This window comes from Orcinus orca, chromosome 3, assembly GCF_937001465.1.
Source record: "Orcinus orca chromosome 3, mOrcOrc1.1, whole genome shotgun sequence".
Lineage (NCBI taxonomy): Eukaryota > Metazoa > Chordata > Mammalia > Artiodactyla > Delphinidae > Orcinus > Orcinus orca.
This window is the reverse complement of record NC_064561.1, coordinates 135,111,107-135,125,832: the sequence shown is the minus strand read 5'-3', so window position 1 is coordinate 135,125,832 and position 14,726 is coordinate 135,111,107. Positions and strand designations below refer to the sequence as shown.

Genomic DNA, 14,726 nt, shown 5'->3' with positions numbered 1-14,726 from the left:
TTACTCTGTATTTCTCCAAGTGGCTGATTAAACATGACTCAGCTTTTTCCAAACTTTTTTTTTAAAGAAGAAAATGTTTTTATTAATTACCACATGAAATTGACATGACATCCTAGTAGGCTGAACTAGGATAAATAATGCTGTTATAAAATTTACATTTCTCACATCCATTTCAGAAGAAAATGTTAGGTATTAGGGCTCTTCTAGGTCTTATGGACAAATTTCAGTAAACCTTTTGTTTTTTAATAGTAAACAGCAATTAACATATTTCTCAAACTGTGCTAAGAAGTAGTTAGCAAGGTAACTCTGAAATCTGTGATCACTGGCAGGATTAGGACTGTTTTGTTAAACATTAGGAAGCACATTTCTATTTTAGAAATGTTTTAGAAATGTTACTAACGTAATGTTAGTGCATCTTTTTCACTGGTAAGGCAACTGCTTGCTGTGGGTACCACAATGATTAGCAAGTTTCTTAAGTAACAGATACATGATGAATCAAGACTCAAATTAGTCTCCTTTCCCAACTTTGCTCTCTTTTGGAGCAGAAACAAATAGCTTTGTCATTTGTACATAGGGAGGTTAATAGTTTGAAATTCAGTTGCTGTAATCTAACTCACAATTTAAAAGGGGACTAGATTATTACTAGGAATGTCTTTGAAATACTTCTTCTAGTTTTTAAAATAACCAGGCTTCTGAGTAACTTCTCAAACCTACCTTTCTATTTGGGTACGTGACTTGATAAACATAACACATTTGACCTGTATAGTAGTAATTTCTTCTATCACCTATATTTCACCCTCAATAATGGTTAGAGTTGTGGTTTCAAACAATTTCTACATACAAAGCATCATCTTTAAATAAGTTTCCTTTTCACTGAACTGAGATTCTTTTTCCCACTTACGTGCCTGTGAATGGTAATTTGAACATACACACACTTACTTTAGGATGTGTATATATGTATTTTTTAAGTAAATTACTTTTACCATTAGAATAAAACTAGACTACAGGGACAACTCTGTGAAGACAGTTTGTTCTTCCTTAGAACTCCTCCTCTAGGTTGAGGAAGGCAGGTACAGTTCACTGAAGGATGTGATGAGGCTGAAGTAAGTCTTATCATCATCTGTTAACCCCACATTGCCAGATCTCACCACCACAGCTACATGCATGTCAGCTTCCTCAGCAGCACTGGCCTCTCGGGTAACGTCCGTCAGAAACAAGTTGTTGATTGAGCACCCAATGCTGCTGGCAATCTTTCGATAACTCTCACTCTCCACTTTGTGTCCAATCTCTGTACCAAAGTGACCGTCCACAAGCTCAAGAATATCTCCCTCTGTAGAATGCCCAAATAACAGTTTCTGTGCCTCTACACTCCCTGAAGAATAGATATACACCTTCATTCCCACCTCTCTCCATTTCCTGACTGCTGGAACCACATCTTCAAAGAACTCTGCTTTCATGCTCCCAGATTTGAATGCTGCCCTCCACATGTGGCCCTGCAGGTGTTTCAGCACCGTGGTCTTCCGGTCCAGAGATATCTGCCAGCACTCGTTAACTACCACGGCCTGGATCATCCGCTGCAGGTCACCCACCGCATTCCCGGATGCTGCTGGGATCGGAACAGCCCCATCCAGGTGGGAGTCCTCTTCAGCCTGTTTCCTCAAAAGATTGACCCCCTGCTGGCACTCCTCTTCTTCCCAATGTGTCTGCAGATACTCTTTAACATTATCTTTGATGTAAGGAAATAAAATGTCCTTCACGAAAGCAATCGGGGTTGTGGTACTTTCGATATCTAACAGGATCACAGTGACTTCGGCGGGCACCGAAAGCGCACAGCCATTTCCCCACCGGCTGCTACTACGAGAATCGACCTACTGGTAGGGAGGGCGGAGGGCAGTGCCAGCTGCGCCCAGCAACTTGCTGGGCTTCCGACAGACCCGAAAAGAGTCCCGGAGCGCACAACCGCGCGCGGCCTGATGCACGAGGCGGAGAGGACATGTCGGCGCCCCTGAAAATAGAGAAACCCGCAGCACAGGGACCCTGAACTCGCAAGCTGCCCGGGGCTCGGATTCTTTTTTTTTTAAAGGAAGAATCAGACCATTTTGTCAAATTCCCCAAATTGTGCTGAACAATCTCAAGGACAGATCTGTTCAGGACCACTAAATAGATTTAATCAAAATTTATTAATCAATTTGAAGAATCTCAACTTATTGAAATATATACACAAAACATTTTTTATTTTTCCGGTAGTTGCTACCGGTGGTGCTTTAAGAATTTTCTTTTATCCTTCATGGTGAGCTTCATTAACAAACGTTTAGAAACTTTCCATCACTCTGGGGGTACTTTCAGTTATTAAAACTATTTAGTACAGATTATATTTTAATTTTATATTGGATGCAAAGCCCTCCTCATTCTGCCTACCAATACCAATTTATTAGTCTTGCTAATAACTTTCTTACTCGTGAAACTTGGGCTGAGATGGAGGTAAATATGGTAGGATTTTCCCCCTCCTTGTTTACTATGCTTGCTTCTCTGGAGTTGTATCAGAGAAGGGGGAACAGCCCTTGTTAAGTTGCCTGTCCTTTCTCGTAGTTGTAATTACTATTTCCTTACATGAGCATCGTATGTACATGGTGGTAAGGTTGTTGTTCCCTTTCCATCGGTTATCAGCTCTTACTAAGCTCATTGTCTGCACGGGTAGTATATTCCAAGCATCTCACAAATGCATTTTTCATCCTGCATAAAATTCAACTTCATCTCCAGCATGAGACATGATACTGCAATCTCAGATGCAACTCATTTTTGTCCATATTATGGCAATTTCCAGTAGCCTCCAAGCTCATCTATTTCCAGAGTCCAACTTTGGGCCTAAGAAAAATGTGCAGAATCTCTCAACAACCCAGAAATTGCAGAAGTAGTTCTTTTCCCCTCACTGTATGACCATATCACCCACACCACCTCTCATTAGAACTTTCTTTACTATCAGATTTTGGAGAAGTTCAACAAGCCCTATGGCTGAGGTAACATCCTTGGTATTATGAGATATCTGGCACCCCTGAAATACAGAGTCCTGCAAAACTCAGATGTATTATCTCTATATTTCTTGCTGCATAAGAAACCATTCCAAACTCATCCCGAACAGCAGTCATTCATTATCACTCACACAAAACTTTGTTCTGAACATGCTGCTATTTCCACTATAATTTCTGCCTGATTTGCTAACTTCCAGTAATAAAAACTGATCTTAAACAGCATTTCACAACATCCTGTTGCAAGTCACAATGGAGATTCTTCTAGTTAGAAAATTTTCCTCTATTGAAATGATTTCTAATAAAAGAGACCAAGGTTACTAGTGATACAGATAAAATGTAATTTAAGATGGTATTTCTCAAAATACTAATCTCTCATCATGTATCATTAAAGTGCCCTGTAGTCAAACACTTCTGGAACAGAGCTGATAAGCTATTTCTCCTGTGTGAAGATTAATAAACCACAAATGTGCATTTAGGTCACTGAGCAGTCTTCTAGTGAAGGCACAGGGTTATACATGCTCTGCTGAGTTCCTGGCACTACCATTCAGTACCTCGGAAGTGGCAAATGCCTCGGATTCTTCATCTATGAGATAAGACCAGTAATAACTTTTGCCTCATAGGAAAATTGAGAATGAAATAATGTATATAAAACTCTAAACCTGACCGATACATACACTTAGTAAATGCTCACTAAATATTAAATATGAGTATTATAAATATTTCTGAAACTTATTTGACCACGGATAACTATTTTGAAAAGTTTTGGATTAGGGATATATTTAATGAAAAACAATTGTGTGTTTGCTTTTCTTTGGCTTATTTGATGCTGGGCATTAAATATGTCACTTTCCATCCCTTGCCTTGAACTTGAGGGCACTGAGGTTGCTGAGAAGTCAAACATAGCCTGCTTCATTCAAAAGCAATTTTTTTACATAAACGAAAACAGAAGTTTCTAACTTCATACTCTTAGATGGCCAATAGTTATATTAAGTAAGGCTGACAGAAGGATAGAGAGAGTAAACACTCATGACCTCAGAAAAGATTAAGGAATAGCCAAATGAAAATTGGGTGAGAGAATCTGGGAATCATATTCATAAAAAGATGGCCCCAGAAGCAGCTAAGGAGGAGTATGGAAAAAAATGTTTATGAGATTTCACTAACAGGGTCAGCCCAACTAACAGCTGAATTTGGGCTTCTTTTCTCCCTTCTTTGTGTATTATCCTATGGTAAACAAAAGGAAACGAGAGCTCTAGAAAGGAGGCGATGGTGCTGACTATTTATTCCAGGGTGAATGTAACAGAACCAGGGTTGGAATAAACCTTAAAAGTGACAAATCCAAATTCCCTGCCAGATCAAGAGTTCTCTGTCCAACATCCCTGGCAGATTGTCATTCAGACTCTAAAATATTTTCAACAACAGAGACTCACTGCTGGTTCAGGCAGACTTACAGACTACCTCTAATTATTCACATTTTTTTTTTATTAAGCCAAACTCAGCATTCAATAACCTGCCACAATCTGGTGTGCTTCTATCTTCTAAAGAAAAATAAAATAAATCTAACCCTTCTTTCAGTGGGCAATCCTTTGAAAACAGATATCATGGCTCTCAAGTTTTTGTTTCTTTAGGTTTAATTTATCCAGTTTATACAGAGTCCACATGACCTGGATAATCACTAATCTGAATTTCATCTAGTGGCTGCAGTGTCATTTTCAACTATCTCACTTAAACATTTTCACTAAGGATAAATGTAATGTGAGTATATTCATCTTTCTTGTTTTGCACTCTATGATGAATTCTGAGTCTGCCTTCAGATATAGATAACAGATATTTATATACTAGGATTTCATCACTGGACCTGAGTCAGAAAAGAATCTGAATATAATCCTCTGAATTTGTACCAGGTAATGCCAATCTGCTGAATTTCAGATATATATTGCTGGTTCATACAATGGAAAATTAGATTTTTCTGTCTGGTTACTTAGAGTGCATGACAAATAGTCTAAGGCAGTGGTGACTGACATCATGGGAATTTTTCTGACATATTGTGAAGACTGCTGAACTTCAACTTGATTAGGAAAATCCAATAATCTGAAGGACAAGATGATTTAAAAATCAAAGCAGTCAAGTATAGTTGATCACTAGGCAAAATCAAGCAAACAAACAGAAACAAAACCATGGTTTCAGTTCTGGTGCTAATCAGTCTTTGATTCAATGAAGTAAAGGACATGGTAGGTCATGTTGCCTTATCTTTCACATATTTTGAGCACCTGACTCCTTATGCTCCAAGAAATAAATATCAAAAGAAATAAGAGCAAAAAAGTCTTTAGAATTGCAAGAGCAAACACTCATCAGCTCTACCTTGACCGCACTCTTGAAATGTTTTGTTTCCATTGGAAAGGGGAAAAAACTCTTTTTAATTCAAGAAATCTATTGATAGCACGATTAGTGATTCAAAGATGAGTATTATGGGGCTTCCCTGGTGGTGCAGTGGTTGAGAGTCTGCCTGCTGATGCAGGGGACACGGATTCATGTCCCGGTCCGGGAAGATCCCACGTGCCATGGAGCGGCTGGGCCCGTGAACCATGGCCGCTGAGCCTGCGCGTCCGGAGCCTGTGCTCCGCAACAGGAGAGGCCACAACAGTGAGAGGCCCGCATACAGCAAAAAAAAAAAAAAAAAAAAAAAGATCAGTATTATGGATTTCAGAATTATTCAGGGAAAGCTTTTCTCTTGATTTAACTGGAGGTTCAAAAGTAACAGTAATCTATTTGCCTGTAGAATAATACTTTCCTTCTGCAGTTCAAGGTTAGTACACAGAAAAATTCACTGATTGGATGAGGATAAAAGTAACAGCATTGACATTTTTCTGTATACATTTGTATGTTTTACCCAGAATCTATCTACCATGATTGCATTGAATGTGTTACAGAAAGAAAAATACTAAAACCATTACTAAAATCAGGCTCTGTCCCAGGTCCCATCACTCTGTAACACTTGAAAAACCACTGCTTTTTGTATCTGCTTTAGTCTTCAGGCTGCACTCAAGCTCAGCACATTTCAAAGTACTGCAAAGTACCTCACTATAGCTGAAAAACATATAAAGTGTACTAATAAAATGACCTTACTTAACTGGAATATCTTAGTTTCATGCTACTACCAAAAGCAAAGGAAATTAAATTTTAAGAACACATTTGAAAATGACCTGAAGGTTCATTGTTGAATCTCGACGAAGGAAATTACAGCAAGACTGCAGTTCCCACAATGTACTATCTTAGCACCTTATTTTATTGGCAGGCTAAAGTTTCTCACATAATCACAAAATTAATAAAAACTAAAGGCAACACAAGAAACTAAAGCTAAAATTCTAAATAAGCATGAGTTCAAAGTGAATAGCACGAAAGTTTATATTTTTCTTAAAAAGTTAAAGGGAGATACCAAGGAGGCAATGTAACTGTATTTTATGTTACAGCATAAAATGGGGCTCAGAGATATAGCAGTGATCAAAAAAATGGGGGCTTGTCTACTTAGGAAATATTTTACAGTTATTGATTTTTAACAAAATAGCATTTCCAAGAACTCTTCCATGTTTCTCTAGAAATGCTGCAGAGTAAAATGCTGTTGAATTTATTCTTGGTTTAAACTTGCAGAGTCAGGGTTTTCAAGGCACTGAAAAGATGAAAGCAAAGAAATTGTTCAGAGACTTGTGAGCATCAATTTTGTTTCTTCCCTTTGAATGAGCTTATTGCTTTATTGTGACTTGCAACTGCTCCACTGTGACTTGCAACTTTTTTAATGTAGATTTTTCCTGAATAGTGACGTAAGTCTGTGTCTCTCTTAGGATAGGCAAGATTCTTTCTGAGCCAACAGCTATGTGCCTCATAAGGAAGCCAAAGTTATGGAGAAGTCTACCAGATACGCTCCACTGGCTCCTGCTTAGTGTTGCTACTTTGCTTCTGTTGTGTTTAAGATCACTGACCAAATAAATGTGGAACTTACAGCAGATTGTGTGTATTTCCCCGCATTCTCTACCTATCTGCAAAGGTGCAGAACTTCATAATGGACTTTCTCTTCCTGTGAAGAAGAGGTTAACAGCAGGCATTGTTGACCTACTTGCTTATATACTGGGGGAGAGAAAATTAGAAATCTTTGGATATTTTTCCAACAAACTTCAAGAAATTACTTATAAGAACTATAGGAATTGAATGTCATTCAGTAGGAGACCAAGACACCTCAAAAATACATCTACAAGTGGAACGACTCCCACAGAACATCTACTGAACACTGGCAGAAGACCTCAGACTTCCAAATCTGAGAAAATCTCCACTTAACTGGGTAGGGCAAAAGAAAAAAGAAAAAAAAAAAAGAGACAAAGGAATCGGGATGGGACCTGCACCTCTGGGAGGGAGCTGTGAAGGAGGAAAAGTTTCCACACACTAGAAAGCCCCCTCACTGGTGGGGACCGGGCATGGGAGGAGCTTCAGAGCCTCAGGGGAGAGCACAGTAATGGTGCAGAGGGCAAAACAGAGAGAATCGTGCACAGAGGATTAGTGCCGACCAGCATTCCCCTGCCTGAGATGCTTGTTGGCTTGCCCACCGGGGCAGGTGGGAGCTGGGTGCTGAGGCTTGGGCTTCAGAGGTCAGACCCCAGGTAGAGGAATGGGGTTGGCTGTGTGAAGACAGCCTGACGGGGCTAGTATGCCACAGCTGAGGGAGTGTGGGAAGAAGCCTGGGCCCACGAGAGAGGCAACGGACCATTGTTGGGGGGTGCATGAGAGGGGCAGGCCTGCCTTAGGAGCTTCTTTCTCCGTGCACTCACAGACAGCAGGGTACCACCTACATGAGCTCCAGGGGTGGGTGCGAGCCACGGCTGCTATCTCAGACCCCAGAGGTGAGTCCTCTACCACTGTCACCACTGCCACCAAGGGTCCTGTGAGGAAGTGCAGGTCACTGCCCACACCTTTCTGGAGCCTGCACAGCCCACCGCTGAGGATCCTGTGATCCTGCGCCAACTTCCCCAGGAGAGCACACAGTGTGCCTCAGGCTTTGCAACTTCCTGCCAGCCTCTGCTGCTGCACGCACTCCCCACACATCCCAACTGTGACTGCCATATCCCTCCCTCTCCCCAGCCTGAGTGAGCAAGTGTGTGCTAATCAGCCGCTGCTTTCCCCCCCTCTCACCTGGGCGGGGAACAGATGCCTGAGGGTGGCCCACATGCAGAGGCAGGTCCAAAACAAAAGCTGAACCCTTGGGGCAGTGCGACCAAAGAAGAGGAAGGGAAATCTCTCCATGCAGCCACAGAAGCAGCAGATTTAATTCCCACAATCAACATGGTAAACCCTGCATCTGTGGAATATCTGAATAGACAATAAATGTTCCCACACCTGAGGCTATGGACATTGGGGGCAACCGTGCACTTTGGGGGCAAGTACATTCAGGAGTTGGGCCAGGTCAGAGTCTCAGCTGGCCCCAGAGTAGATCCGGAAACCGACCTAGAGATATTGGAGGATTTCCTGGGAAGGCAGGGATTGGCTGTGGCTCACTATAATGGCAAGGACACTGACAGCTGAGGCCCCAGGAAAATACTATTATTATTACCATTATTTTTTGTTTCATTTTGTTCTGGTGTTTATTATTCTTCTAATTTTAATTTATTTCTTTTCTTTTTTATACTTTTATTGTAGTATTTTTTTTATTTTTTTCTATTTACTTTTTCATTATATTTTTACTTGTTTTTTCCTTTTGTTTCCCTTTGTTGTTATCTTTTTCAAACTATATTCTATATTTTTCTATTTTTACATTACTTTTTCTTGTTTTTTCCTTTTGTTTTCTTTCTCTTTCTTTTTTAATCTTTTTGTGTGTTTGTTTTATGCTTCCTTTGCCTTTTTTTAGTTTACTTTCTGCTCTTGATTTGTATTTGTTTTTTTGTTTTTGTTAATTTAGTTTTATTATTTGTTTTCATTTTGGGGTTCACTTACTGCTTGGTTGCTCTCATCTTGTTTTCTGTTTGTGTGTGTGTGTTTGTATGTGTATTTCTTTGTGTGTTTTCATCTGTTTGGTTTTGCTTTTACCATTTATCTTGGGGTTTTATTTGTCTGTTCATTTTCTTTTTTTTCTTTTCTTCTGAACCATAGAGCTTGCAGGTTCTTGGTGCTCTGGCCAGGGGTTTGGCCTGAGACTCTGAGGTGGGAAAGCTGAGCCCAGGATGTTGGACCACCAGAGTACTCCTGACCCCAGGGAATATTAATCTGCGAGAGCTCTCCCAGAGGTCTCCATCTCAACACCAAGACCCAGCTCCACCCTATGGCCAGCAAGCTCCAGTGCTGGATGCCTCACACCAAGCAACTAGCAAGAGAGGAACACAATCTCACCCTTAGCAGACAGGCTGCCTAAAATCATACTAAGCTCACAGACACTCCGAAAAACACCACCTGACATGACCCTGCCCATCAGAGGGACAAGATCCAGCTCCACACAATAGAACAAAGGCACCAGTCCCCCACACCAGGAAGTCTACACAAGCCACTGGACCAAACTCACCCACTGGGGGCAGACACCAGAAGTAAGAGGAACTAGCTACTGCATCCTGCAGAAAGGGGACCCTAAACACAGTAAGTTAAACAAAATGAGAATACAGAGAAATATGCTGCAGATGAAGGAGGAAGGTAAAAACCCAAAACACCAAAAAAATGAAGAGGAAATAAGCAATTTAGCTGAAAAAAAAGTTCAGAGTAATAACAGTAAAGATGATCCAAAGAAGGAATCAATAGCAGTATAACTGAGGCAGAAAAACGGATAAGCGAGCTAGAACATAGAATGGTGGATATAACTGCCACAGAACAGAATAAAGAAAAAAGAATGAAAAGAATTGAGGACAGTCACAGAGACCTCTGGGACAACAATAAACACAACAACACTCAAATTATAGGGATCCCAGAAGAAGAAGAGAAAGAGAAAGGGTCTGAGAAAATATTTGAAGAGATTACAGTTGAAAGCTTCCCTAACATGGGAGAGGAAATAGTCAATCAACTCCAGGAAGTTCAGCGAATACCATACAGGATAAACCCAAAGAGAAACACGTTGGGACACATATTAATCAAACTATCAAAAATTAAATACAAAGAAAAAATATTGAAAGCATCAGAGGAAAGGCAACAAATATCATACCAGGGAATACCCATAAGGTTATCAGTTGATTTTTCAGCAGAAACTCTGCAGTCCAGAAGGGAGTGGCAGGATGTATTTAAAGTGATGCAAGGGAAAAACCTACAACCAAGATTACTCTACCCAGCAAGGATATCATTCAGATTTGACAGAGAAATCAAAAGTTTTACAGACAAGCAAAAGCTAAGAGAATTCAGCATCACCCAACTAGCTTTACAACAGAGGCTAAAGGAACTTCTCTAGGTGGGAAACAAAAGAAAAGAAAAAGGCCCAGAAAAACAAACCCAAAACAATTAAGAAAATGGTAATAGGAACATACATATCGATAATTACATTAAATGTAAGGGAATTAAATGCTCCAACCAAAGACACAGACTGGCTGGATGGGTATAAAAACAAGACCCATATCCGAGCTGTCTACAAGAGACCCACTTCAGACCTAGGGACACATACAAACTGAAAGTGAGAGGATGGAAAAATATATTCTATGCAAATGGAAATCAAAAGAAAGCTGGAGTAGCAATATTCATATCAGATAAAATAGACTTTAAAATAAAGACTGTTACAAGAGATAAGGAAGGACACTACATAATGATCAAGGGATCAATCCAGGAAGAAGATATAACAATTATAAATATTTATGCACCCAACATAGGAGCACCTCAATACATAAGGCAAATGCTAACAGCAATAAAAGGGGAAAACAACAGAAACACAGTAATAGTGGGTGTATTTAACACCTCACTTACACCGAAGGACAGATCATCCAGACAGAAAATTAATAAGGAAACACAAGTTTTAATGACACAATAGACCAGACAGATTTAATTGATATTTATAGGACATTCAATCCAAAAGCAGCAGAATACACTTTCTTCTCAAGTGCACATGGAACATTCTCCAGGATACATTATATCTTGGGTCAAAAATCAAGCCTCAGTAAATTTAAGAAAATTGAAATCGTATCAAGCACCTTTTCCAACCACAACACTATGAGAGTGGAAATCAATTACAGGAAAAAATCTTTAAAAAACACAAACACATGGAGGTTAAACAATACACTAGTAAGTAACCAAGGCATCATTGAAGACATAAAAAAGGAAATTAAAATATACCTAGAGACAAGTGACAAAGAAAACACGATGACCCAAAACCTATGGGATGCAGCAAAAGGAGTTCTAAGAGGGAAGGTTATAGCAACACAATCCTACCTCAAGATATTAGAAAAATCTCCAATGAACAATATAACCCTACACGTAAAGGAACTAGAGAAAGAAGAACAAAAAAACCAAAGTTAGTAGAAGGAAGGAAATCATAAAGAGCAGAGTGGAAATAAATGAAATAGGGACTTCTCTGGTGGTCCAGTGGCTAAGACTCCACACTCCCAATGGAGGGGGCCTGGGTTTGATCCCTGCCCAGGGAGCTAGATCCCACATGCCACAAACAAGAGTTTGCCTGTGGCAACTAAAGTTCCCACAGGCTGCAAATAAGACCCGGCAAAACCAAGCAAATAGATAAAAGACTCAATAAATAAATGAAATAGAAACAAAGAAAACAATAGCAAGGATCAATAACACTAAAAGCTGGTCCTTTGAGAAGATAAACAAAATTGATAAACCTTTAGCCAGACTCATCAAGAAAAAGAAGGAGAAAACTCAAATCAATAAAATTAGAAATGTAAAAGGAGAAGTTACAATGGACACCACAGAAATACAAAGCATCCTAAGAGACTACTACAACCAACTCTATGCCAAAAAAATGGACAACCTGGAAGAAATGGACAAATTCTTAGAAAGATATAACCTTCCAAGACTGAACCAGGAAGAAATAGAAAATATGAACAGACCAATCACAAGTAATGAACTTGAAACTGTGATTAAAAATCTTCCAACAAACAGAAGTCCAGGACCAGGTTGCTTCACAGGTGAGTTCTATCAAACAATTAGAGAAGACATAACACCCATCCTTCTCAAACTCTTCAAAAACATTTCAGAGGAAGGAAAACTCCCAAGCTCACTCTATGCGGCCACTATCAGCCCAATACCAAAACTACACAGAGATAATACAAAAAAAGAAAGTTACAGACCAATATCACTGATGAATATAGATGCAAAAATCCTCAATAAAATACTAGCAAACAGAATCCAACAGCACATTAAAAGGATCATACATCATGATCAAGTGGGATTTATCCCAGGGATGCAAGCGTTCTTCAATATACGCAAATCAATCAATGTGATACACCATATTAACAAACTGATGGATAAAAACCATATTATCATCTCAATCGATGCAGAAAAAGCTTTTGACAAAATTCAACACCATTTATGATAAACACTCTCCAGAAAGTGGACATAGAGGGAACCTACCTCAACATAATAAGGCCCATATACAACAAACCCACAGCAAGTATCATTCTCAATGGCGAAAAACTGAAAGCATTTCCTCTAACATCAGGAACAAAACAAGGATGTCCACTCTCACTACTATTATTCAACATAGTTTTTGAAGTCCTAGCCATGGCAATCAGAGAAAAAAAAATAAATAAAAGGAATCCAAAATGGAAAAAAAGAAGTAAAACTGTCACTGTTTGAAGATGACATGATCCTATACATAGAAAATCCTAAAGATGCCACCAGAAAACTATTAGAGCTAATCAATGAATCTGGTAAAGTTGTAGGTACAAAATTAATTCACAGAAATCTCCTGCATTCCTATACACTAACAATAAAAGATGAAAAAGAGAAATGAAGGAAACAATCCCATTCACCATTGCAACCAAAAGAATAAAATACCTAGGAGTAAACCCCCCTAAGGAAGTAAAAGACCTGTACTCAGGAAACTATAAGACACTGATGAAAGGAATCAAAAATGAAACAAACAGATGAAGAGATATACCATGTTTTTGGATTGGAAGAATCAATATTGTGAAAATGACTATACTACCCAAAGCAATCTACAGATTCAATGCAATCTCTATCAAATAACCAGTGGCATTTTTTATAGAACTAGAACAAAAAAAATTTAAATTTGTATGGAGACACAAAAGACCCTGAATAGCCAAAGCAATCTTGAGGGGAAAAAATGGAGTTGGAGGAAACAGGGTCCCTGACTTCAGACTATACTACAAAGCTACAATAATCAAGACAGAATGGTACTGACACAAGAACAGATATATAGATCAATGGAACAGGATAGAAAGCCCAGAGATAAACCCACACACCTATGGACACTTAATCTATGACAAAGGAGGCAAGAATATACAATGGAGAAAAGACAGTCTCTTCAATCAGTGGTGCTCTTCAATAATACTGGACAGCTACATGTAAAAGAATGAAATTAGAACACTCCCTAACACCATACACAAAAATAAACTCAAAATGGATTAAAGATCTAAGTTTAAGGGCAGACACTCTAAAACTCATAGAGGAAAACATAGGCAGAACACTCTTTGACATAAATCACAGCAAGATCTTTTTTGAACCACCTCCTAGAGTAATGAGAATAAAAACAAAAATTAAAAAATAGGACCTAGTTAACTCAAAAGATTTTGCACAGCAAAGGAAACCATAATTGAGATGAAAAGGCAACACTCAGAATGGGAAAAATATTTGCAAATAAAGCAACTGACAAGGGATTAATCTCCAAAATATACAAACAGCTCATGCAGCTCAATATCAAAAAACAAACAACCCAATCAAGAAATGGACAGAAGACCTAAATAGAAATTTCTCTGAAGAAGACATACAGATGGCCAACAAACACATGAAAAGATGCTCAGTATCACTAATTATTAGAGAAATGCAAATCAAAACTACAATGAGGTATCACCTGACACCAGTCAGAATGGCCATCAACAAAAAATCTACAAACAATAAATGCTGGAGAGGGTGCGGTTAAAAGGGGACCCTCTTGCACTGTTGCTGGGTATGTAAATTGATACAGTCACTATGGGGAACATTATGGAGATTCCTTAAAAAACTAAAAATAGATTAACCATATGACCCAACAATCCCACTCCTGGGCATATACCCAGAGAAAACCGTAATTCAAATAGACACATGCACCCCAGTGTTCATTGCAGCACTATTTACAATAGGCAGGACTTGGAACCAACCTAAATGTTCATTAACAGAGGAATGGATAAAGAAGATCTGGTACATATATACAATGGAATATTACTCAGCCATAAAAAGGAACGAAATTGGGTCATTTGTAGAGACATGGATGGGCCTAGAGACTGTCATACAGAGTGAAGTAAGTCAGAAAGAGAAAAACAAATATCATATATTAACACATACATGTGGAATCTAGAAAAATGGTATAGATGATCTTACTTGAAAGGCAGAAGTAGAGACACAGACATAGAGAACAAATGCATGGATACCAGGAGAGAAAGTGAGGGTCGGAGAAATTAGGAGATAGGGATATATATATATATATATATATATATATATACTATTGATACTATGTATAAAATAGATAATTAATGAGAACCTACTATATAGCACAGGGAACTCCACTCAGTGCTCTGTTGT

The 14,726-nt window shown here is 39.0% G+C and overlaps 1 protein-coding gene across 1 annotated transcript; it reads right to left on the bottom strand.

The window, feature by feature from the left end:
- Nucleotides 1-972: 972 nt before the first annotated feature.
- LOC101285524 (enolase-phosphatase E1-like) lies at nt 973-1,712 on the bottom strand. The gene has a single exon (XM_033429878.2). It carries the CDS (start codon nt 1,569-1,571, stop codon nt 1,053-1,055), a length of 519 nt encoding a protein of 172 aa, XP_033285769.2. The 5' UTR covers nt 1,572-1,712; the 3' UTR covers nt 973-1,052.
- Between the last annotated feature and the right edge of the window lie 13,014 nt (nt 1,713-14,726).

Excerpts from the sequence above, each read along its gene's own strand:
- LOC101285524 (XM_033429878.2), bottom strand. The coding sequence starts at position 1,571 with ATGATCCAGGCCGTGGTAGTTAACGAGTGCTGGCAGATATCTCTGGAC.